This window comes from Rhodotorula toruloides, assembly GCF_000320785.1.
Source record: "Rhodotorula toruloides NP11 unplaced genomic scaffold Scaffold5, whole genome shotgun sequence".
Taxonomy (NCBI): domain Eukaryota; kingdom Fungi; phylum Basidiomycota; class Microbotryomycetes; order Sporidiobolales; family Sporidiobolaceae; genus Rhodotorula; species Rhodotorula toruloides.
In genome coordinates this window covers 741,906-763,903 of record NW_015622965.1, presented here as the reverse complement: position 1 = coordinate 763,903, position 21,998 = coordinate 741,906, and the positions used below count along the sequence as shown (strand labels likewise).

The window sequence follows — 21,998 nt, the reverse complement described above, 5'->3', positions numbered from 1 at the left end:
GGATCCTTCGTGTGTCGTTGCTGTTGCAATCGTACTCGCGTCGGCATCGTCTACAGCGCGTTCGCTTGCACTCGACGAAGAAGGGGAGAGACTAACTTAGCTTGGCGAGGAAGCGGGCGAGGAAGCCAGGCAGGAAAAGGTTCAACTCGCGCGCTCGACACAAGTCTGCGGCTAATCTAATGTTCATTGACTTGGCCCCGCGGCAAACGATCTCGAGCCCGCAGTGCTCGTGGAGCAGCGGGCTCGCGGCGGAGGCGGAGGAGGAAGCGAGCGAGCGAGCGACGGGTTCGGCGAAGAGCGAGTCCACGCCAACAGACAAGGAAGCAAGTCGGATCGAGGGAGAACGGGAGGAAGCTCGTTTCCGCGGAAGAGTGGCTCCGAGCTATTTTCTGTTCGCTTCCGCAACGGCTGCTGTTCGCTTCGAGGAGGAGGAAGGAGGAAAGTTCCTCCGTCTCGAGCACGCTGCTGTGCCATCGATCATCGCCGGATCAGAGAAATGAGTAGCTGCTGCGCGGAAGAGGGTATCCGTGAAGGAGAGAGGAGGGGGGAGGAGAACTCTGCGAAGGCCAGTCGATTGAAGAAGCCGTTCTCCTGCAGCGTCCCCTGCGAGGCATCGATTCCGGCCGACGTTGTTAGAGCTCGTGAGCGTGCGTCCCATGAACCCAGCAGGACCACGGCGAGTGCGACGACGGCAGTGCAAGGAGAGCAAACGAAGCTTTTCCTCGCTCCCTCGCTTGCAACGACGACACGAGGCAAGTTCCGGGTGCTTAGAGATGGGCTGCGGCGGAATAACGCGGCGAGCGAGCGAGGAAGCGCGGTCGCCTTTCCGGCCGGAGAACGATCACTTTCCTTGCGGTCGCACCAGGCACAGCACAGCGCCCGGCGTCCTCGCTTGCTGGCCTCTGTCAATCCTCGAGAGTCGCCTCGCTCGCGACTGCACCAGCACAGCACAGCACACACACAGACTTGTCCATAGTCTGCGCCTCGCCAGCCAGTGCACGAGCAGGTCCACTTGCGCGGCATCGACTGAGGCGGACAGCCTGAGTGGTTGAAGCGTTGACGACGCCAGGTCGACGATCCCTCTCCCTCGCCCTGCTGGCCGAGGTGGGCTCGCTGGACAGCGGGTGTGCGCCTGTGCTGCACCGTACACTCCCTCGCACTCGCTCACACACCAGCACCCCAGCCGGTGCTCAACCCCCCGCGTTCCCGGCGAACCTTCTGTTGAACAAGCGAACAGCAGCGCCCGTTCCGTCGTGACGCTCTTCTCGTCCGACCTCGCCGCTCTGCCAGCGCAGGACATGCTCACCAGCGACCCATGCTAATGGACGTAGAAGAGCCCGACATCCCGCCTAGCGCGCCCATTCACACGGGCGAGGTGCAGCCTGCGACGAGCCGTCGTCTCCCCTCCATCTCGGCTCTCCTCAACGCAGCAGACTCGCCTCCCTTGGGTGCGTCCGCGTGTCGTCCGACGATGCTGTGACATTTGAATGTGGCTGACGAGGTCGAGCGAGCAGGAGCGACCCCGGAATCGACGCAAACCTTTCTCTCTCAGAACGGCTCTAGCCGAGGAGAACAGTCGTCTGCGCTGCCTCCTTCGCCCCGGTTCAAGGCAAACTACTCCGAGCAGTATCCGACGGTGCACTCGTCGTCTACTGCAGCAGCGACAGAGGCAGGCCTCGCCTACTCTGCCCATCACCCGCCCGATGCTCCTTCTCCTCCACCTGCGCGCCAACTCACCACCCTCGAGTTCCCCGACGGCAACGCACTCCGCCCTCTCCCTTCCGGCCTGTCGTCGTTCAGCGGGCGCGGAAGGAGCGCCTCGATCCCGCACGTCTACGGCTTCGACGAGTCGCGCCAGAGCCGCTTTTCCGGCTTCGCCACCTCGTCAGAACGACACGACGACTCGGCCGGCTCGGCGCTAGCAGAGAGGGACACGGGCAGCGCCGGCGGCCGACCGTCCGGAGACTTTGGACTCAGGTGGTCGCCGACGGATCCTCGACACGACCCGTCAAGACCGCGCGCGCTGTCCATCTCAACGGCGGACGAGTACCGCACGCGGTCGTGGTTGCCTGGCGCGCCTCATGCCACGTCTCGCGAGCGAGAAGGTCGTTACGGCACGGCAGACTCGGCCGCGAGTCTACCCTCTCGCGCTCCGCCCTACTACCCGCCTCAAGCCGGCCCTTCATCCACCTACCCAGCCGAACCCTCCCTTCCTCCGCGATACCCCTACGACGCCTACCGACGCTCCTCACTCGTCAATGCGCCCTTCACCAACCCCTATCCGCCCTACTCCTCGCCTCCCGCCCCTCCTCCGCACATGCCCCTCTCGATTCCCTCAGGTCTTCCCGGCGCAGGTACCGTCTCGCCGCCCTCGGCAGGTCCAAGCACGTCTACCTTCCCGCCTTCCGTCTACTCGCCCGTCGGCCCGCCACCCCAGTCGAGCTGGACTCCTCCCGCCCCTGCTCCGCCTCCACCTCCCGCACCCGCTCCCCTCAACGACGATCCCGCCTCGACTTCCGACGCACAAAACACCACCGAACCGACCGGCGACGTAGGCCGCTACGGATGTCCGCACTGCCGTGCGTCCTCATTCCTCCCACCCTCGAAAACCTTCTTCGCTGACGCACGCCTCACACTGTCCAGCCAAGCGCTTCGCCCGCCCTTCCTCGCTCCGCATCCACATGCACTCGCACACGGGCGAGAAGCCCTTCACCTGTCCCTTGTGCGATCGGGCCTTCTCAGTCCAGGTGAGTTCTTCCGCCGCCTCGAACTCGTTCGAGACCGCGCAATCACCGAACGGTTATCTCCCCCGCTCACAAAGAACGACACGCTGATCCGCTTCCGCTTCCGCTTGCGCAGTCCAATCTTCGCCGACACCTCAAGATCCACAAGGGCGGCGAGGCGAAAGTCGGTCCGTCCCGTCGCGCGGGTCACTCCTCGTCGACTGCAGCCGCTACTCCAGCAACAAGCTCGTCGCGCTCGGCCGTACCGTCTGTACTGGCGGAAGCGGAAGAAGACGAGGCGATGGGGACGCAGCCGCCTTCGCGACCGGCTTCTGCGGAGGGCTACAGCGGAGGGACGGACGGCGATGCAGACGCTGATGAAGGAGACGCTGAGGGGTCTGTCGTCAGCGCGTCGACGACCTCGGCGCCGGGCGAGTCGAGCGTACCCGCCCCGACACATCCTCAGCAAGACGAAGGACCGCCTCGTCCGCTGGTGCGGACCGAGTGGCCTCGTCCGCGCGAGCAGGCCGACTAAAGGCTCCCATATTCTCTCTCTCTTATCCTCGCAGTGCATCTGTACCTCTTTCCCTCTGCACATAGCGCTCATCCGTCACTGTTTGTTGTCTTTAACTCCGAGCCGCATCCTGTCGCCTAAGGCTCTCTCGTTCGAGCCCTCTCATCCCAAATACCGTCTCTCACGCATCTAGTCAGTACTTTACATGCATCGATATCCATCGAAATCGTTCGAGCATGGTAGGTCGGGCTGGGTTGCAGCAGCGAGTCTACAGGAAGCGCGTCTTGTTCCGCGACGCAGACCGCGCCGGCTTGCGCATCCGTTTCCGCCCGCTGTCCTCCTCGTCCTCGAGTCGCCGCTGCTGCTCGTCCTCCTGCGGTCCACCACGGCTCCTCTCGAGGCCCATCCCAAACTTGGCCTTGTCAGACTTGTCCTTCTCGCGCTTGTCCTTCTGCGCCTTCTTCTTCTCGGCAACCTCGGCAGCCGATTTGGGTTGCGGCACGAAAGACATCTCCATCCCTCCCCCCGGCGTGCCGCGAATGATGTCGTCCCCGTCGGCAGCGGCCGACGAGTCCGCCTCGTCCGCCGCTCGCCTCGATCGCTTCGACGAGCCCGACTCGGCTGCTTGTCGCGCGCGCTGGGCAAGCGTCTGTGAAGCTCGGTCGAGAGCGGCGAGTGGGCGCGAACGAGCGGCCGAGAGAGTCTCGTCGTCCGAATCGTCGGCGGCGACGAGCGTTGGACGCGGGAGAGCGGGCTTGGCGGGCGCTGCTGCTGCGGGTCGTGCGGGCGAAGGCTTGGACGATCGCTGAGGAGGCTCGATGGGTCGTCGCTGGTAGTCGAAGCCGAGGTCGCCGTCTGCACTGCTGTCCGAGTTGGATGCGTCCTCCACGTCGCTCTCGTCCTGCGAGACGAAGCCGTCGTCCGAGTCCCCGTCGTCTTCCTCGTCGTCGTCGTCCTCCCGTCGCTGGTTCTGCGAGTGGAAAGAATCAGCTCGAGCTGCAGCAGAACCGAGGGGAAAGTGTACGCACCGGCTTGGTCGACGGGTTGAGCAGCTGGAACTCGCGCGACGCCTCGTCGATCTCGAAGTCGGGATTCGTGAAGAGGTCGGCGAACCGAGCGTCCTTGAGCAAGCTGGGCGTCTCGGCCTGGACCTTCTTCTTGCGCTTCCTGCGGCCGTCCTCGTCCTCCTCGTCCTCCTCGCCCACCTCGCGCTTCCGCAGCTTCTCCTCCGCCTCGCGCGCCCTCCGCGCAAGCTGCTTGTTGACCTTGACGCCGGCGACAGCTGCACCGGCAGCCTTCTTCGCGCCGCGGATGCGCGACTCTTGCTCGGCGGCGAGCTTGTCGCGGATGAGCTTGTCGCGGTGCTCGGCGTACTGGAATGGGTTGGCGATCGCGCGAGCCTTGGTGTACAGTCGGAGGTCGACGAAGTATCCGTGCATGTACGGCTTGAGCGTGTCGGTGCCGATGAGGTGGGTGAGGTTGAGGTCGTCGAGTTCTTGCCGGTCGACAAACTTGTAGTCGTCGTAGACGAGCGTCTCCTGGTCGTCTTCCATCTCTTCCGTCATGTTGTCGAGGAAGCGAGCCCACTTGGGCGCCGGGCCGAGCTGCGGGACGTAGTAGCCCGTCATGGGGGAGGTCTCGTTGGCGAGGAAGACGAGGCCGGTGCCGGGGTAGATATGGAGGTCGTTGACCGGCATCGGCGGGTTGATGGCGACGAGGTTCGTCCCCGTCTCCTTGCCCCAAATCTTGACCACCTTCTCGTCCGCACTCGCGACCCATCCTCCTTCCCGCTCCGCATCGCTGCTCGTCGCAGGCGCACTCTCCACCCACTCGACCTTCTTCACCGGCAGACCGTATCCCTGGTCCTTCGTCGTGTACGGCTTGCTCGCACGCAAGTCGTACAGCAAGACATGGCCAGTCGATGTGCCGACCGCGAGGTTCAGCCCGTCCGACTTGTTCGACAACGCCGTTACCGCCACTCCGCCAAGTGCGCCATCATCGTCGACGCCCGGTAACCGCGGGTGCTTGAGACTCGCGCTCGACATGCTCGAAGCGAGAAGCGAGTTGTACGGCAACCGCAGGATACCGGCTCGAGATCGACTCCGCGGGTCCCACAACTCGACTGTTCCCCGCCCGAGCGCCGTGTCGGTACCGAAGCACATGAGCTGGTGCGCTGGGTTGATATCGATCGCGTTGACGCCGGTGACGAAGTCTCCTGGTGCGCCCATCCCGCCGCCAACTCCGCCTCCCTCACCGCCATCATACTCTCCCGCTCCTTCCATACCAAACGGCTTCATGAACCGTCCAACTTCAAGGTTCAGCCGCCACACCTGCGAGCCAGTTCCGCCAACGAGCGCGTCGCAAGTAGGGAAGTGGTAGGCGAGTGTCCGGCCTTGTCGGGGCATGCGGACGCTGTAGTGCGAGGCGGACTGGGTGTGGAGGTCGAGAGAGCGGTCGGATTGAAGGTGGAGAGTCTTGGTCCAGTCGGAGGAGAGGATCTGCAGGAAGGAAGTCAGCTTCGACGAAGGAGAGGAAACGACGCAGAACGCACGCAGAAGTCGACGTTCTCGCTGTCAGTCACGCGCTCCATCTTCATACTCAGCTCCTCGAGGTCAAAGACCTTCATCCGAGGCTTGTACGTCCCTGTCGCCATCAAGTACTTTCCGTCGCGAGTCGTCTTGATCTTGTTCGACGCCTCGGGGAAATCAAAGTCCTGCGGGACAGACAGCGTCAGCATCAAATCGCACAGTTGGGAGATCGTACGCACCTGAATGAGCCTGATCTCCCCTTCTCCGCCCGTCCCTCCCTGGCCGCCCCTCTTGCGCCGCTTGTTGCGGTCCGTCAACTTTGCCTCGAGCCACGCCGCCGCGTTCTTCGAAGTCATGCCTCCGCCATTGACGCAGTAGATCTTGGCTGCCCCGCCGGTCGAGGCGAGCGAGACGACCATTGTGAGCGGGTGAGAGGGGGCGGTGAAAGCGAGGTGGGTGAGGCGAACGAGGGTGACGGGAAGGGTGAGATTCGAGCAGAGAGCAGTCCGAGTCTAGGGCAGTCCAGCCGAGCACACCACAGCCAGCCACACGTTGAGCGAGCGAGAGTAGCGAGTGCAAGCTGTGCTCCCAGCTCGAGGGTGGACTCTTTCGCAATGTCAAAGGGCGGGAGAACTGGCAATTCGTTACAACAAGCACAGTGCACTGGTCTAGTCGGTCGAGAGAGAAACAGCGGAATCGACGAGGGACAGAGAGAGCGGCGGCGGTTCTTGCTCCTCCTCGGCGTAAGATATCTCCGCTCAGCCTTCGGTGTCAAAGTCGCCCTGGTCCATCTGCAGCAGAGTGCACGGGTCAGCGTACTCCGTCAGAGACTAACGTAACAGCGAGCACGATCGGCTGCGCGAACACGCAGGCACTCCGACGAGTTCCGCCGACAGCGAGAGAATTGAACGCACATCTGCCGGCTCCTTCGGCTCCTCATGCTCGCCGTACTGTATCGCATTGTCGAGGTGACTCAGCACGACGCCGACCGAGTCTTCGTCCGTCACGTCGAGCGGGAGGAACTGGACCATGTTGAAGTCGTCGATCTGCGGGGATTTGGCAGAGGGTCAGCGATGGGAGCTGGAGCGTGGAAGAGAGGCGAAGAGAGGCGCACGAGGTGTACGAGCGCGCTGTTGAGCTCGTGGAACTTTGGGTTCAGTTCCCGGTTGACAGAGGTGCGGAGGAGTTCGGGGTCGGGGTCGAGGAAGCTGCAGGGCGAAGCGGGTCAGCTTCTTAATGGAGTATTCAGTCGATTGCAGCTTCTTGTATCGAAGCTGAATCGACGAAGGACCCTCGAACGAGCTGGCACTCACCGGTCGACCTCCTTCTTCCGCTTCCCTTCCCGCCGCACCAGATCCATCTTGCTCATAACGTTGACAAACGGCACCTCGAGCCCGATCATACAACTCATCGCCGACAGCACCCCCGAAAAGTACTTTGCCGTGTCCTCCATGAACTGCGATTCGAGGAGGTAGCATGCGACGAGGTTGATGTTCATGTTTGTCGTGAGGAGTTTGGCGAGGCGTGGGAGGATGGGGATGTGGGTGTAGAGTTCGATTTGGCCGGGGCAGTCGATGATGAGCTGCGTAAAGGAGCGTGAGTGCGGAGCTGGATGGAGAAGGGGCGCGGAGAGGAGAACGAACGTAGTCGTCCTCGTAGTCTCCGAGGGCGTCCGTAAGCCAATCCAGGTTCTGCATCAGGTACCTGCGAGTTCATCAAGTGTCAGAGGGGTACGCAACAGCCGAAAGAGCGCCGACGCACTCGAAGCAGTACACCAATCCTCCGTTCGGGCCCAACTCCAAGTCCTCCATGACCTCCTCCAAGCTGACCAAATCCCGGATGTCGACGCTGGGCGGGTATTCGAACTTGTCTGCTGCCGGGTCGAGGTTGAAGAGGTGGACGGTGCGGCCGAGCGACTGGGCGTGCGTGATGAGCGACGCGCAGAAGGTCGACTTGCCAGCGCCGGCGGGGCCGGTGACGAGCACGGCGTCTGTGTGGAGCACTGAGAGTCAGTATAGAAGACTTCTTTATGCCCTCAGTGCGGTGTGTGGGACGTACAGCGCATCCCGAGCGTCGAGGCGAGAGGAGAGGAGAACGCGGCGACGACAAGCGGTGGTCGAGTCGGACAGGCTCAGGGACCTTCAGCAGTAGTAGCACAGGTCAGACAAGCACCGTGACCGCCCACAGCGGCGCTTCGTGGCAGGTCGAGGTTGTGGGTGGTGTCCGACTATCCGACCTCATCTCTCGCACCGACTGCTCGCTTCGTGCTCGTCCACACTCGCTAGACTGCTAGATTGCTGCTCAAACCGCTTCTTTGACCTAATCAGAAGCTGCCTACGCCACCATGGTACGTCCCGCTGTTCGCGCCACCTCCCATCGCCTCCTCGACCCGCCCGTGCTCAGTCGTCCCCACATCGCCGCACTGTACGACGAGAGCTCACCATCCCTCTCTCACACACTCGCAGAAGATCAAAACGATGCACCGGTCCCTCGAGGACCACCTCCCGACGTCGTCGACCTCGAACGCCCCCGTCTCGCGCAACCTCGACCCTGCCTTGCACCCTTTCGCCCGCACGCGAGAGTATACTCGAGCTGTGACGGCTGCCAAGCTTGAGCGCATGTTCGCCAAGCCGTTCGTCGCGTCGCTTGAAGGACACGGAGACGGGATTTACTGCCTCACGAAGGACGAGGCGGGAGGACTGGGACGAGTTGCGAGCGGAAGCGGTGACGGCGAGGTGCGCGTGTGGGATCTGGGAGCGCAGAGGACCGTGTGGAACGTCGAGGGCGCCCACAGGGGCATGATCAAGGGCGTCGCTTTCTCGCACCCCATGGTCGGCGAGGAGGGACGGGTCGAGAAGAAGGTTGGAGCGGGCGAGAGGGGCATCAAGCGGAAACGGACAGAGGTTGGGTACAAGGGAAAGGGACGGGCCGGCTTGGAGGACGAGCTGGATGACGAGGAGTATGAGGATGGGCTCGCCAATCTCGACGCGACCGAGGCGAGGGGCAGCCCGCGAGTCTTGACATGCGGTGTTGACAAGACGGTCAAGCTGTGGGATGTCAAGGGCGCGAGCGGGAAGGGCGCAAGAGTGCGTCGCTGTCGGCCGTCATCTCGCCCAGCCCTCGCTGACCGCTTCTTCCGCAGCCTTTGCAAACTTTCACCGGCAAATCCGGCTTCCAGTGAGTCTCGGTCTCGTGCACCCGGTTACGAGCGTACGCTGACAGCCTATTCGCAGCTCCATCTCCCACCACCGCTACGACCCTATCTTCGCAACAGGCTCGACGCAGATCGAGATCTGGGACGAAACGAAGACCGCCCCTCTCTCGACGCTCAAATTCCACACGACGTCGAACTCGTCGTCGGGCGAACACGTCGCTTGCGTGGCATTCAACAAGAGCGAGACGAGCGTGTTGGCGAGCAGTGGGAGTGATCGGACTGTGTGCCTGTATGACTTGCGGAGTGGGAAGGCGCTGGGACGGGTAGCGATGCAGGTGCGTCGCCGTCTCGTCCGGCTTGGGCGCGATGCCTCGATGCCTCGAAGAGCGAGGCTCGTACCGGAACTCGTGCTCAAAAGGCGAACACTAACCGTCTTCCTTCGCCATAACCGCAGATGCGCGTCAACCAGCTCGTTTTCAACCCTCTGCAACCTCCCGTCCTCCTTTGCGCCTCGGAAGACCACAACCTCTACACTTTCGACATCCGAAACCTCAGCACGACGACCTCGGTCTACAAGGGTCACGTTGGAGCGTGAGTCTGCATATCTAGGCTCTGTGTGCGCTTCTTCTGAGTGTGGAGGACGTACTGACCCAGCCTCGCGTGATCCTGCAGGGTCATGTCGTGCGATTGGTCGCCTACGGGTCGCGAGTTCGTCTCGGCTTCCTACGACCGAACACTTCGGCTGTGGAAGCAGGGCGAGGGCAAAAGTCGGGATACGTACCACACGAAGCGGATGCAGCGGTGCGTTTGGCTCGTTTCACCTCGCTCATTTCGTTCCACTCGAGGAGCTGCTCGACCTGTGCGCTGACTGCCACTTTGGTACACAGCGTCTTCTCCACCCTCTACACACTCGACTCCCGCTTCGTCCTTTCCGGCTCAGACGACGCCAACCTGCGCATCTGGAAAGCGCGCGCATCCGAGAAGCTCGGCGTCGTCGACAAGCGCGAGCAGGTCCGTAAGGAGTACAGGGATGGGCTCAGGGAGAAGTGGGGAACTGTTGCGGATGTTGCGAAGATCGAGAGGTGCGTCGAGCGTCTCCTGGCCCCGTGGCGAACGCTATTCGGGACCCGTTGCTCGCGGGTCGTGGGCGGTCGTTCTGCCTCATCTTCAAGCGCTTTGCTAACTCCTCACGTCTCCTTCTAGGACCCGCTACCTGCCAAAGCCGATCCACAAGGCGGCGTCGACAAAGCGCGAGATGGTCGACGCGCAGCGCAACAAGCAGGAGCACCGTCTCAAGCACGCTCCCAAGGGCGTCGACCCCGAGCTGCTCAAGCCGACGGCCGCCAGGAAGGCCGCCATCCAGCAGGTCGAACAGTAGAAACCTCCGCTTCACGGCGCCTCGAGATTCTCATTGCAACCGAGGCTGCGGCGCTTTTCCACCGTCCTCCCCTTCTGTCGGCTCGTTCCCGGCTCACCTACGATCACCCGCTGCCAGCCCAGCTCGTCTCCCGCACTTCTCGCCATGCCGTCGACGTCGCTCGGCACGGAGTTCTCGAAAACCGCCGCCTGCCGACTTCCAGCCGATCGCGCGGCCCCACGACCTCCGCACCTTCGTCTCTTCTTCGCTCTCTTGCTCTCTCTTCTCGTTTCCGTGTGCTACGCTCAGCGATGGTTGCTACAAACGACTGTGATGTGCTCATTGTGGGCGCCGGTCCCGCCGGCTTGATGCTCTCGACCTGGCTGTCGAAGCTGAAGATCCGCACGAGGATTGTCGACAAGGCGCCAACCAAGGTCCTCGTAGGACACGCAGACGGTGTACAGGTGCGTCTGGCGAGGAGGCCCGCGAACCGGCACAACGAATGGTCTTTTCCTGGCGCTGACCGCCCTTCTCTCTGCCCTCAGTGCCGGACCGTCGAAGTCTTCCAGTCCTTCGGCTTCGCGCAGCGACTCGTCGACGAGGGCGCGCATATCAACGAAGTCGTGTCATGGGCGCTCGACTCGAAGGGCGACCTCCAGCGAACAGGTCGTATCCCGGACGTGAGTCTGTCCATGACCGAACCTGTTCACGACGGCAACTGACTAGCTACTTTATCGAACAGAACGAACCTGGGACGAGTCGATTCCCGCATGCCGTGCTCAGTCAAGGCCGAATCGAGCGCTTCCTCCTTGACGCCATGAAGGACTTCAGTTCGTCCGCTTCCTCGCGTCTAGGTTTCTCCCCCTGACCGCTGTTCCCACAGATGAGTTGACTGTGCAGCGCTCAACTGCGCCTGTGTCCATGTCGGTCGACCAGAACCTCGTTGCCGACTTCTCCCCGAACTCGTACCCAATCTCCGTCACGCTCCGCCGCCTTACCGAGGAAGAGTCCGTCCCGACACAGCTCGGCGCCGTGCCCAATGGTCTTCATCGCAGCAACCTACTCGCTGACGACGAGTCTGACGCGGCAAAGGGCACGAAAGAGGCCGGCGCCTTCGACAATGCTGGCGAGGAGGAGACGATCAGGACCAAGTTCCTCGTCGGGTGCGACGGCGCACGAAGCTGGGTGCGGAAGCAGATGGGCCTTTCGCTCGAAGGCGACGCAGCCGGCGCCGTCTGGGGCGTCCTCGACGCCATTGTCAGCGAGACCAGCTTTCCCGACATCCGCCTCAAGTGCACCGTCCAGTCCAAGGTCGGCTCGATCCTCATCGTTCCCCGCGAGCGAGACTACGTCCGCTTCTATATCCAGATTGGCTCGACGAAGCCGGGGGAGCGTTTCGTGCGTACTCTTCCGCCGCACTGCCTGTCAAGCTAGACTCACGCTTCTTCGGCCGACAGGACCGCTCGTCCGTTACGCCCGAGTCCATCATCGAGACGGCGAAGAAGATCATGGCGCCTTACACGCTCGAGTGCTCCGACTTCGAGTGGTGGACGGTGTACGAGGTCGGACAACGTTTGTGCAAGACTTTCTCGCACGACGAGCGAGTCTTCATCGCCGGCGACGCCTGCCACACTCACTCGCCCAAGGCCGGTCAGGGGATGAACACGAGCATGATGGACACGTACAATCTCGGGTGGAAGCTGGCACACGTCCTCCAGGGCAAGGCGACGCCTGATCTCCTCAAGACTTACTCGGTTCGTCGAGGTGCTCGGCGCCTGAAAATCGTCCGCTCACACTCTCTTCGCAGGAGGAGCGGTACAAGGTCGCGAAGGAGCTTATCGACCTCGACTACAAGCTGTCGAGGATGTTTTCAGCGAAACCGAAGGAAGAGGGAGGTGATGGAGTAGGTTGTTCCTGCGCCGATGTCTGTGCATTCCACGGTACTGACAAAGCTCTTCTCGCGCAGGATGGCGTATCTCTCGCCGAGTTCAAGGCGGTGCGTCAAACCGCTGCCGACCTTCCCAGCGCACGGAGCTGACCTCGCTTCGCCTCCGCTCCTTCCAGTTCTTCAAGTCGCTCTCTCGTTGGGCATCGGGTACCGCCGTCCACTACCTGCCGAACATGCTGGTCGCGCCGGAACGACAGCCTGCCCTCGCACCAGGTCTCCCGACAGGCATGGTGAGTGCAGCCAGCTCCTAGCCCTCGGCTTGCTCGGCTGATGCAGCCTCTCGAAGCGCTTCGAGAGCCACCTCGTCGTCGCTCTCGCCGATGCTCGTCCCTGGCATCTCGGCGACCGCCTCGTCTCGGATGGCAGGTGGAGGATCATCCTCTTCGCCGGCGACGTTCGCGAACAGGAACAGAAGGAGAAGCTTGAGCAGGTACGCCGACCTTCAGCTGCCCTTCACTAACCGCATGCTGACCTGCGACTCGCAGATCGCCGCTTACCTCGACACGCCCGACGGCCCAATTCGTCGTTACACGCCGCCCGACGACGACCTCGACTCCGTCATCGAAGTTTTGACGATCATCTCGAACCCGCGCATTTCTGTCGAGCCTAATGCTTTCCCTGCAATTCTCTGGCCTGCACGGAAACCGTACGGATCTCGCGGTGCGTTCCCTCCCTGACCTCGCATCCCGCTCGACAATGCTGACGTCTCGCTCCGCAGCCTACGACAAGCTCTACGCCGACGACTCGTCGCCAGTCACCCCGAACGTACGCGGCAAGATCTACAAGAACCTCGGCATCGACCCAAAGACTGGCTGCATCGCCGTCGTCCGCCCCGACCAGACCGTCTCCCTCGTCTGCGCTCTCGACGAGCACAAGCAGATCGGAGACTTCTTTGCGCAGTTCATGATCGCTCAGGCGTAGTGCGGGCCGTATTTTGCCATCACTTGTAACCTATCGTAGTTGCCGACACGGCAGCCGCTCTCGAGATGTCCAGCAGCAGGAATGGGGCTAAAAGAGATAACCCAACGGAAGCGAATGCTGCTACCGTCTGCTGCGCTCGCGTCCGCCACCACCTCGTTCGCCTCGGTCACCTCGTCCCGAAGATGAATCTTGCGCGGTGTCGCGCGGCGGCGTCTCGTCTGTCCGCGCTCGCTTCGGCGAGTCTGGCGCAAGTCGATCTGTGTTGGGAGAGATGAGCTGCTGGCGAAGCCCGAGGAGGGAAAGGACGCACCTGCTAGACTGTTTGCAGAGCGCTTCCGCGACCCGTCGTCCTCCCTCTTCCCGCCTCCGCCTCCGCTGCCACCTCCGCTGCCTCCCACGCTGGTCGACGTCAACGAGTTGAATAAACGGCTTGAACCACGGCCCTTGATTGACAGCGGACCCGGCTCTTCGGATGGCGAGTTGCGCTCAGATGCCGCACCGGATGGCGAAGTCGAGCTTGACCCGCCAGGCAGACTAGCGCGCGCCCGCTCGAGGAGGGAGGCTTTGGACGGGTCCTGCTCGCTCTTCGGCTCTGACTGACGATGAGCGGGTGCGGGTCGAAGACGGTCGCCCGAAGGAGGCGGAGGCTTGGCGGGCAGACCTCGCCCCGACTGCTGCGACCGCGAGGCATCGTCCGCATCCCTCACTCGCCGATCGCGCTCATCCTTGCGCTCCTTCTCTCGCTGCGCTTCTCGCTGCCGGTCCCGTTCGCGCTGCTTCTCCTTCTCCGCCTCCCGCGCCTCGGCCTCACGCGACAGCTTAGCGCGATCTGATGGTCGTCGGTCGTCCCGACGAGTATCGTCACGGCGAGAGCTGGAGGATGCTGAGGCGTGACGGTCGTCAACTGGCTTCGAGCTGCGCTCGTCGCCTCGACTGCTCCGATTGCTCCGATCAGTTTCACGGCCGTCGCGCGCATCCTTCGAGTCGTTGGATCGCCTGTCGCGGTCGGCCCCACGTCGGTCGTCCCTCGAGTCGCGGCGGTCATCGCGCCGATCAGACCGTGAGTCGTGTCTGTCGTCCCGGCGGCTGTCCCTCGGATCCCGAGTGTCACCGCGTGAGGCGCGAGAAGAGTGCGAAGACTCGACGCTCCGGGCCCGTTCCCGCTCCTTCTCCTTCTCCTTCTCTCGCTCCTTCTCCCGCTCCTTTTCCCGCTCCTTTTCCCGCTCGCGGTCCCGCTCACGCTCCTTTTCGCGTTCCTGCTCCCGCTCTTTCTCACGCGCTCGGTCACGGCTGCGTTGCCGTCCGCGGTCTCCGTGGCGAGATTCGCGCGACCGACGGTCTCGGTCACTGTCGGTTGGTCGTGGACTGGCGGCTCGAGAAGAGCTGCGCGAGCCGGAGTCGGCCTTGGCCGGCTGACTGCGAGACGAGCCTGATGATGCTGCAGGACCACGAGGCGGCTCCATGCGAGATGCTGCCGAGCCTGGCTTGGTCGGGGGTTCTTGCCGCTTGTCAGCGTCACTGGTGCTGCCGACAGGCGTGCGCGCGGGAGCTTCGGATCGTCGAGCAGCATCGGAAGTCGAGCGCCTGCGCAGCAAGCGAGGGCGTCAGCACCACCCGGACTGAACTCGTTGAGACGACTCACGAAGCGGCGGGACCGGTGGGCGGCTTGACGTCGCTGTCGGCGTTGCGCAGTCCTGGCCGGTTCGGCAGGGAGGACTTGGGACCGGTCGGGACCCGCGAGGTGTCGGCCGAGCGAGTAGGCGCAGGAGCAGGGTCGGGTGAGGGCTTTGATGAGGCGGCAGGCGTAACAGCGGGAGATGCCTTGGTCGGGACAGACTTCGACGCGGACGGCGCTGGCGTGGTCTGTACGAGAGCGTTAGCGGCTGCTCAGGCAGAAAGTGGATTTCGACGCACCTCAGGCTTCGGCTGATTGATCCACTGCGAGCGACGTTTCGAGATGACCGCTTTGTAGCCCTGCGCGAGGATCTGCAGGTCCTCGCGCTTCTCGGCAAGCACGAGCTCGGAGACCGCACGTTCGAGCTTCTCGCCGACGGTGTAGTCGAGCGGGAAGTACGGGGCGACCTTGGTGAGGACGAGGATCGAATTCTTGATGTGCATGTACTCCTCAGACTTGAAGCTGTCGACGAAGCCCTGCAGACGAAGACTGTTCAGCAGCGCTCGACGGAATCGCACAGGGGCGCTCCCGCACCTGCACCATCGTCGTGTGCCACTTGAGGACGGCGCGCTGGTACTCTGCGTGATCGTAGTACCCGCGAATCCTGCCGGTTTCGCCAGCCTGCGTCGACGCCATGGATCGCAAGAATCCGGAAGTCTGCGGGTTTGCGGCTTCTTCGGCGTAAGCGCTCTTGTCCTTGTGCCAGCGATACAGGTCGGCGAGCACGTCGAAGAGGAACCGTCCTGAGCAGTAGTGCGTCAGCGAAGGTACAAGCGGGGTTTGACGCTGGCGACGCACCGAAGTTGCGAGCCTCGTTTTCGGTGCACGAGTAGAGGATCGGGCTGATCTGAGTCGTCAAGAGCTGCCATACCGGTCTTTCGGTCAGCACGCGGTATGCGACAAGGTAGAGTCGCACGCACCGAGTCGTAAAGGACGATGGTGTGGAACTGAGGCGTGTTCATCGAATGGAGGCGCTTGATCATCTGGTGCGAGAAGACGGCGTCGGGAAGCGAGAGACGGGAGCGGGGGATGAGGCAGTGCTGCAAGATGTCGTGGACGAGCTGTTGGCGCTGGTCGGTCGTCGAGACGCCTGACGATCGCGAGTATTAGTGCAGGACCTGGATCAAAGACGAAGGCAGGCGGCGTACCGGAGAACCACTGCGCCTTCTCGCGCGTCAGGCGTCGATTGACGGTCGAGCGAGCGTTCATATGCTTCGCCGCCTCCTCAACGAGGCCGTTCGCGATTGCCATGACGCCGTCAATGAAGAAGCGGCGGTCATCCGGCTTGAGCGTCGTCGAAGCGCTTGCCTCGCGCTGGAGGTGCTTTAGACGGCTGATCTCGGCGTCGTAGCGCTCCTTCGGGTACTGGATATCGTAGAGCGCGAGCTGCCAGAACGTCGCGAAGAATGGCGCCCTGCGTGAACTACAGCGTCAGCGTTGCTACAGGCGGAAGGGGAGGGCTGACCGCACCCGATCGTCTTGCGCGCACCCTCAGGCATCAGCTCGGCGATGTCCTCGATTACTTGAACGAGACCGGGATGCCAGGGCTGTCACAAGCGTCGTAGTCAGTACGCAGGAAACCGCTGCGAGGATGAGCACGCACATCGGTGGAAGGAGCAAGCGTCACGTCGGCTGCCACGGCGTCCAGCATCGCGGCGTCCCCGTTGACAGCCCCGTTCGCCTCCATCTTGGCGTCCGGCGGCGGCGGCGTCCCGCTCTCCTCCTGTTCGCCCTCCTCCTTGACGTCGGCCATCTTGACGTCGTCACCTTCGGCAGGTGTGTTGACGTCCACCGGAGCGGGCGAAGCCTTCTCCTTTTCCTTCGCCAGCTTGGCGAGCAAACCTTGCTTCTTCTTGGCCGCCTCGGCTGCGAGATCTGCAGCCTCCTTCTCATCGTATTCGCGCAGGGCGATGCGGAGTCGGGGACGAGCGAGGTCGAAGGCGACGCCCGCATCGAGCTGGAAGCGCCCGAGCAGGTCAACGACAGATGGAACGAGGGCGGCAAGCTGGTCGGGCGTGGTGATCGCTTGAAGCAGCTCGTTGAACTGAAAGAGGATGGCGTGGTTCTGCAGGATAAAATGATCAGCGAGGAGTTTGAGGGCGAAGCGATCGGGATGCACCGACCTGGTCGAAAAGGGACGAGAGAGACTTGAGATGGGCGTCCGTCTTGAGACACGCCTGACGCTGCAAGGCGATGTTGACCGCGAGCGGCATCGCGAGACCTTTGTCGAGAATTGAGCTGGCGAGACGGTTCTTGGCCTTGGCGAGTCCGTCTAACTGACCTCGCGCCGACGCCTTCGCAATATCCGTCTTCTGGAAGACTTCGTTGCGGAGGTACTTCCCGCCGGCGAGCGACCAGACTTGCGCGTCGGAGAGATCTGCGAACGGCTCGATGCCGGTCATGCGACCGATAAGCTCGCGGAGGATGACGAGATCCTTCGAGTTGCCCGAGACGAGCTGGTTGACAAGGTACTGCAAGATGACCCAGAGCGACGGCACCATGGCAATCCAGCGACGGTAGACGTGGCCTGTGAAAGTCGCGAGGCCTGCGAGTGACGACGTTTAGACAGGCAAAATGCATCAGGCAAGGCTCGGACGCACCCTGCAACCACATCGCAATGCTCGTTCCATCCTCCTTCGTCTTGGGCTTGCTCGCGCTCAATGCATCGAGGATCGAGTACGCCATGACATCGTAGCCAAGGTCGGTGAGGTAGCGGCACGCTTCGACGACGGGGATGATCAGGTTATCGTAGCTCTGCACCTGGTTGAGCGCGACGGCGAAAATGACGGCCGGGTTCGTGTGCGCGATGCGAGCGAACGACTTGCCGAGCTTCTTGACGTTGTCCGTCGACAGGCGGCGAAGGAGCGACTTGACGTCTCGCTCAGCTTCGGCTTTGCGGACTCCGAGAACCGGATTGCGACGGTAGTGCACGTCCTTCCATTCGCCGTAGATCTCGAAGCGAGTCTCGATCGGGTAGAGCGAGAGGACCCGCCAGAGCTCGAGCGGCGCGGCGGTGAAACTGTCGAGGAGGGAGACGGCGGGGACAAGGTGGACGCGAAGGAGGTCGAGCCAGTTGACGCGGCGAGGGTGGTGCGCGAACTCCGTCTGTGACGGGCCGGTCAGCGAGAGGACGTGGAGTGCAGGAGCGAAAGTTGAGACTCACCGAGAGGTCAGCCACGGCGATGCGGATGAGCTTGGTGAAGAGCTTGAAGTCTCGCGCGACGAACACTTTGACGAGCGGGAGGTACAATTCCTCGAGGAGGTGCACGACTTCTGCCCAGTCGCCAGCCCGAGGCACTCGTTCCTGCCACCGCGGGAAGAAGAAAGTCCAGTCCCTCCGAGGATCCGGGAAGGCATCCGCTGTCAATGCGAGCTTTCGCTCAGGCATCGTGACCTTCTTCTCGCCCTTCGAGTCGACAGTAACCTTCGGCTTAGCCGCCTTGAACTCGTCGGCGTACTGGGCATGCTGGCGGGAGATGGAGATGCTGGCGTAGGCGAGGTCGATCGAGACGTGCGCGAGACGGTTGAGGAGGTCAGCGATGTCGGGGAAGGCGGATACGAGGAAGGGGAATTGGCCGAGGATGAAGAAGGCGTGCGTAATGTCGCCAATCGTGAGGAGGGCGCGAAGAAGGCCGACCTTCTGGTTCGGGAGGTCGCGAGGGGGCGGCGGAGGAGCGGTCGAAGTCGAGGCGGCGCCGTTGACAGACGTCGAGGCGGCAGGATTGGCAGCTGGCGCTTCGTCGTCTACTAGCGCGCCAGCCATCGCCAAAGCGTTTGCGCCGCCGACTGAGCGAGCCAGCTGAGCCTGCTCGTGTCGCCATTTCGTCTCGAGCTTGGCGAGATCCTCGTCCGTCGGCGAGAGATGCGCCCACAAGTCGGTAAGCTTGACGAAGCCGTGCCAAATCAGCAGCGCGGTCGTCGTGTAAAGGTTGGCCGGAACTTCGGGCGCCTCGTCGCCGTGGTAGAAGGCGTACTTGAAGCCGAGAATCTGAGCGATTGTATCGCTGCCCTCATCCGTCTCGAGGCCGACATCGACCGGGATCGCCTTGCCCTTGCCCTTGCCCTTGTCGAGGCTCCCGCCGGTCTTTGTCGCTTGACCGAGATGCTTCGGCGCCCACGGGGACACGGCGAGGACGTCCAAGAAGAACTGCCAGTGCTCGACAACGTGGTCGGAGAAGGTGTCGAGAAGAACATCGAGGGTGCGGCTCGGGTCGAGATCGAAGTTGCCTGCAAACTCGTTGGGCGTCAACATCTGCCTCCAACTCGCGCCTTTCCCACGCACCGATGAGGTTCTTGACCCGGTCGTTCACGCTCTTCGCCCGCCTCATCCGCGCAGCCTCCGACTCCTGGCTTGACGCATCAAGGTGCGAAAGCTGCGGCCCCATCGAGCCGAGCAGCTCGACGACAAGCTTTGAGTAACCCTCCGACTCTTCGCGGAGCAAATTGAACTTTTGCTGCTTGTAGCTACGAGCGCAGGAGAGTCAGCCCGCGCATTGACATCGTTTCGCTGCAGGAGGACGCACTAGAGGGCCGTCCGTTGGCGCACTTCGAGGCGCTGGAAGAAGTTGGGGTCGGGGAGGATGCCGAGGAAGCGGATGAACGGCAGTTCGAGGCGTTCGAGGACGGCTTCGCGAGGCAAGTCTCCGGATTGCTGTGCGAGCAGAACGTCAGGCGAAACGCGACAGCTTCGACCGTAAGAGGCACGTACGACGAGCTGCTTGACAATTTGTGCAAGCCTTTGCCGCGCCTCCTCGACTGCCGCAGCCATCTGCTTCGTCCTCTCCGCCTCGAGGTTGTCCGCCTTCGGTTCCGCCGTATCAACCTCCATCTTCTCCGCAGCTGGCTCCTGGTTGGCCGACGACTCGACAGGTGCGGGCGGGTTTGCCCGTCGCCACATCAGCGGGACCTGCGTGTCGACTTGCTGGTCGAGTTGCCATGCGACGTCGATAATCGCGTCCGCCAGCGCCGCCTTCCGCTCCAAGTTGTTCTCGTCCGACTCGCCGTCATCTCCACGCCCGATTGTCGCAAAGAGCGAGTCGTGCAGGTACGCAGCGATGCGTGCAGGGTCGGGTCGAGAGTCGTCGAGGGAGAAGGTGGATCCGATGAGCTGGTTGAGCGCGGTCGAGAGGAGTAGCGAGCTCGCCGACTCCGTCGAGGTGACTAGTGCAACCAGTGACGCCGTCCTGCGAGGTCCCCGTGTGAGTGTGTGCGTCTGGTGTGACCTGGTAGCTGGGGGAGTGCGATGAGGTGCGGGACGGGGCGTACAGGGCGTCGGGCTGCGAGAAGTCGGCGAGAAGCTGTGCAACCTGTTGCTGCACGGCCAAAGCAGGCGGCAGATCTGCCTCCATCGCAGACAGCAGCTCACTCGAGCGAGTGTTGCTTAACGAACCCTCTCTTCGAGTCCGAGACCTCACTTTGCCGCGACTCGACAGCTTCCTGGCCCTCGTCTTTAATCAAGCTGTCTTATCACGGTCACTAAGGTCGAAGGAAACGGGCTAGCGCAACCCCACGCGAAACCACCGACTAAACACGGCTGGAGACGGACCTGGTCCACCAAGGTGCGCCGCTCACTCGCCAACGCTGGATTACAACTCGGTATTCCGATGAAACGAGTCCTGTAAGGGCGTCTCAGTCGTCGCTGCGGTCTCGGTGGCGTCGAGAGCAGGTTGCCGTTGCTGAGGAAGCGACGGGAAAGGAATCCGCGGCAGGGACGGCAACGGAGGACTCGGTGATGGTGAGATCTTGGAACGCTGTCAACGGCCGCCGGTCGCTCTTCTTCGTGGTCGTTCCCCATAGTCGCTCATAGGTCGCTTCGGAGGCGACACTCTCGACGTCGAACAGTCTGTGCGGTTCGTAGTTGCGGATCGTGACCTGGATGAGCTGCCGCTGAAAAGCGGCATCGGGATGGGGCATTGGAAGCGGCCACACTGTGAGTGTGAGGAGGGCGAGTCAGCAAGGTCCGCTACCACGCAGCCACAAGGCTTCGACAGGCTGAGCCCGTCAACGTACGAGAGGAGATCGGGGCTTTGGGCTGCACGGGTGGATACTCCTCCGAGAGCGGTATCGACATGACAACGTCGGAGACGGACCACGTCGGATGCAGGGCGAGCTGCTGACGGAAGTACTGCTCGCGCGCATGATGCAGGACTGCACAGAGACCGGGGCGTGAGCAGATTCTCGGCTCGCTCGCCGTCGAGAAAGCCTGCGGCTGGAGCTCGAACGTACCATATAGCCGGCCCCATCTTCTTAAGCGACGAGAGAGCACCCGTACGAGTGCCTCGCGCAGCCTGACATGCCGGTCGCCCTCGTAGACCGAGTCACCCAGTCTCGCGCAAAGATCGAGTAGAGCATCGTAGTACCGCTCATCGATTTGATCGTCCTCCTTGAGGATATCCCAGGTGGTCGGGTGGAACTGAAGGTAGCACAGCTCGAGTTGAAGAGTCCACGGAACGGCCTCGTCGCAAATGGGATATTGTCCGTCCGTGAGGGAGACATCGCGCGTAGGCATGAGTAGGTTGAATTGTAGTCCATAAGGCAGCAGAGGCGGCATTTCCTTAGGGTCGACCGCGATTGGGGGCAGCTTGTCGAGATCGCGTTCGCGGTTGACCGACATACTGAAGTGCCGGGGTCACTAGCAGTCGCAGAGACCAGTCTTGAGCCGCCGGAGAAGCTTTTGCCAGAAGGGGAGAACTGAGAGCAAGGTCGGCGAACTGATGAGAGTGCGAAGGGGGCGATGTGCGCGAAGGTGAGGCTGAGGCGCCTGTCGGGCAGCAGCACGACACTTTGGTCAGCTGTCGCGGTGAGCCAGTGTACGCTCAGCCGCCGACGAGCCGACGATACGGTGCTGATTGGCCTGTTAAGGCTGCATGGGGTTCGAAAGGTCAGTATACCATGTCATTGGTAGCTCGCTTGCGCAGAACGAGTCCACGAGCGCGAGCAGCCGACTCACAAGCCTGAACTGATGAGAGGAAGAGACGAGGAGAAGGGGTCGAGCCGAGCTTCCGGCGGCGCGACGAGCAGCAGTGGCAGACTCGAGGGGACTGCCTGAGCTTATTAGCGGGCGCTCAGCCGACCAGCGAGTGTTCGACGTGAGCGGTTCGAGGGAGACCTCGTCCTACGTCCTTGTCCTTGTCCGCTCGCTCGACTCTCCGCTGAACGGCTGCTTGGCTTGCGAGCGC

The 21,998-nt window shown here is 62.6% G+C and overlaps 7 protein-coding genes across 7 annotated transcripts; 3 read left to right on the top strand and 4 right to left on the bottom strand.

Annotated features, from left to right (window-relative positions):
• Positions 1–1,315: 1,315 nt before the first annotated feature.
• RHTO_07016 (zinc finger, C2H2-type domain containing protein) lies at positions 1,316–3,258 on the top strand (the record flags this gene model as incomplete). Its single annotated transcript, XM_016420675.1, has 4 exons — positions 1,316–1,448; positions 1,515–2,579; positions 2,644–2,747; positions 2,860–3,258. 4 exons carry the CDS (start codon positions 1,316–1,318, stop codon positions 3,256–3,258), a joined length of 1,701 nt encoding a protein of 566 aa, XP_016275076.1.
• A 247-nt stretch (positions 3,259–3,505) lies between these two features.
• Positions 3,506–6,184, bottom strand: RHTO_07015 (rRNA processing protein Enp2; the record flags this gene model as incomplete). The annotated part of the gene is made up of 4 exons (XM_016420674.1): positions 3,506–4,207; positions 4,266–5,735; positions 5,789–5,950; positions 6,005–6,184. The coding sequence occupies 4 exons, from the start codon at positions 6,182–6,184 to the stop codon at positions 3,506–3,508; spliced, it is 2,514 nt and encodes an 837-aa protein (XP_016275075.1).
• A 339-nt stretch (positions 6,185–6,523) lies between these two features.
• Positions 6,524–7,830, bottom strand: RHTO_07014 (ATP(GTP)-binding protein Fet5; the record flags this gene model as incomplete). Its single annotated transcript, XM_016420673.1, has 7 exons — positions 6,524–6,556; positions 6,680–6,811; positions 6,880–6,973; positions 7,079–7,347; positions 7,409–7,469; positions 7,527–7,755; positions 7,824–7,830. 7 exons carry the CDS (start codon positions 7,828–7,830, stop codon positions 6,524–6,526), a joined length of 825 nt encoding a protein of 274 aa, XP_016275074.1.
• A 279-nt stretch (positions 7,831–8,109) lies between these two features.
• On the top strand, positions 8,110–10,297 carry RHTO_07013 (WD repeat and SOF domain-containing protein 1, WDSOF1; the record flags this gene model as incomplete). The annotated part of the gene is made up of 8 exons (XM_016420672.1): positions 8,110–8,160; positions 8,231–8,851; positions 8,908–8,942; positions 8,999–9,254; positions 9,374–9,510; positions 9,592–9,720; positions 9,807–10,001; positions 10,123–10,297. The coding sequence occupies 8 exons, from the start codon at positions 8,110–8,112 to the stop codon at positions 10,295–10,297; spliced, it is 1,599 nt and encodes a 532-aa protein (XP_016275073.1).
• Positions 10,298–10,587: 290 nt separating this feature from the next.
• RHTO_07012 (3-(3-hydroxy-phenyl)propionate hydroxylase) lies at positions 10,588–13,145 on the top strand (the record flags this gene model as incomplete). Its single annotated transcript, XM_016420671.1, has 11 exons — positions 10,588–10,740; positions 10,822–10,956; positions 11,019–11,106; positions 11,160–11,674; positions 11,734–12,030; positions 12,084–12,179; positions 12,243–12,272; positions 12,341–12,454; positions 12,511–12,654; positions 12,710–12,884; positions 12,943–13,145. The coding sequence occupies 11 exons, from the start codon at positions 10,588–10,590 to the stop codon at positions 13,143–13,145; spliced, it is 1,950 nt and encodes a 649-aa protein (XP_016275072.1).
• A 120-nt stretch (positions 13,146–13,265) lies between these two features.
• On the bottom strand, positions 13,266–20,168 carry RHTO_07011 (Tho2 protein; the record flags this gene model as incomplete). Its single annotated transcript, XM_016420670.1, has 17 exons — positions 13,266–13,402; positions 13,456–14,729; positions 14,788–15,008; positions 15,060–15,296; positions 15,355–15,563; positions 15,619–15,682; positions 15,741–15,910; positions 15,969–16,234; positions 16,291–16,367; positions 16,424–16,885; positions 16,944–17,365; positions 17,421–17,925; positions 17,984–19,047; positions 19,103–19,284; positions 19,344–19,471; positions 19,529–20,003; positions 20,086–20,168. The coding sequence occupies 17 exons, from the start codon at positions 20,166–20,168 to the stop codon at positions 13,266–13,268; spliced, it is 5,976 nt and encodes a 1,991-aa protein (XP_016275071.1).
• Positions 20,169–20,448: 280 nt separating this feature from the next.
• Positions 20,449–21,433, bottom strand: RHTO_07010 (uncharacterized protein; the record flags this gene model as incomplete). Its single annotated transcript, XM_016420669.1, has 3 exons — positions 20,449–20,747; positions 20,830–20,967; positions 21,046–21,433. 3 exons carry the CDS (start codon positions 21,431–21,433, stop codon positions 20,449–20,451), a joined length of 825 nt encoding a protein of 274 aa, XP_016275070.1.
• Between the last annotated feature and the right edge of the window lie 565 nt (positions 21,434–21,998).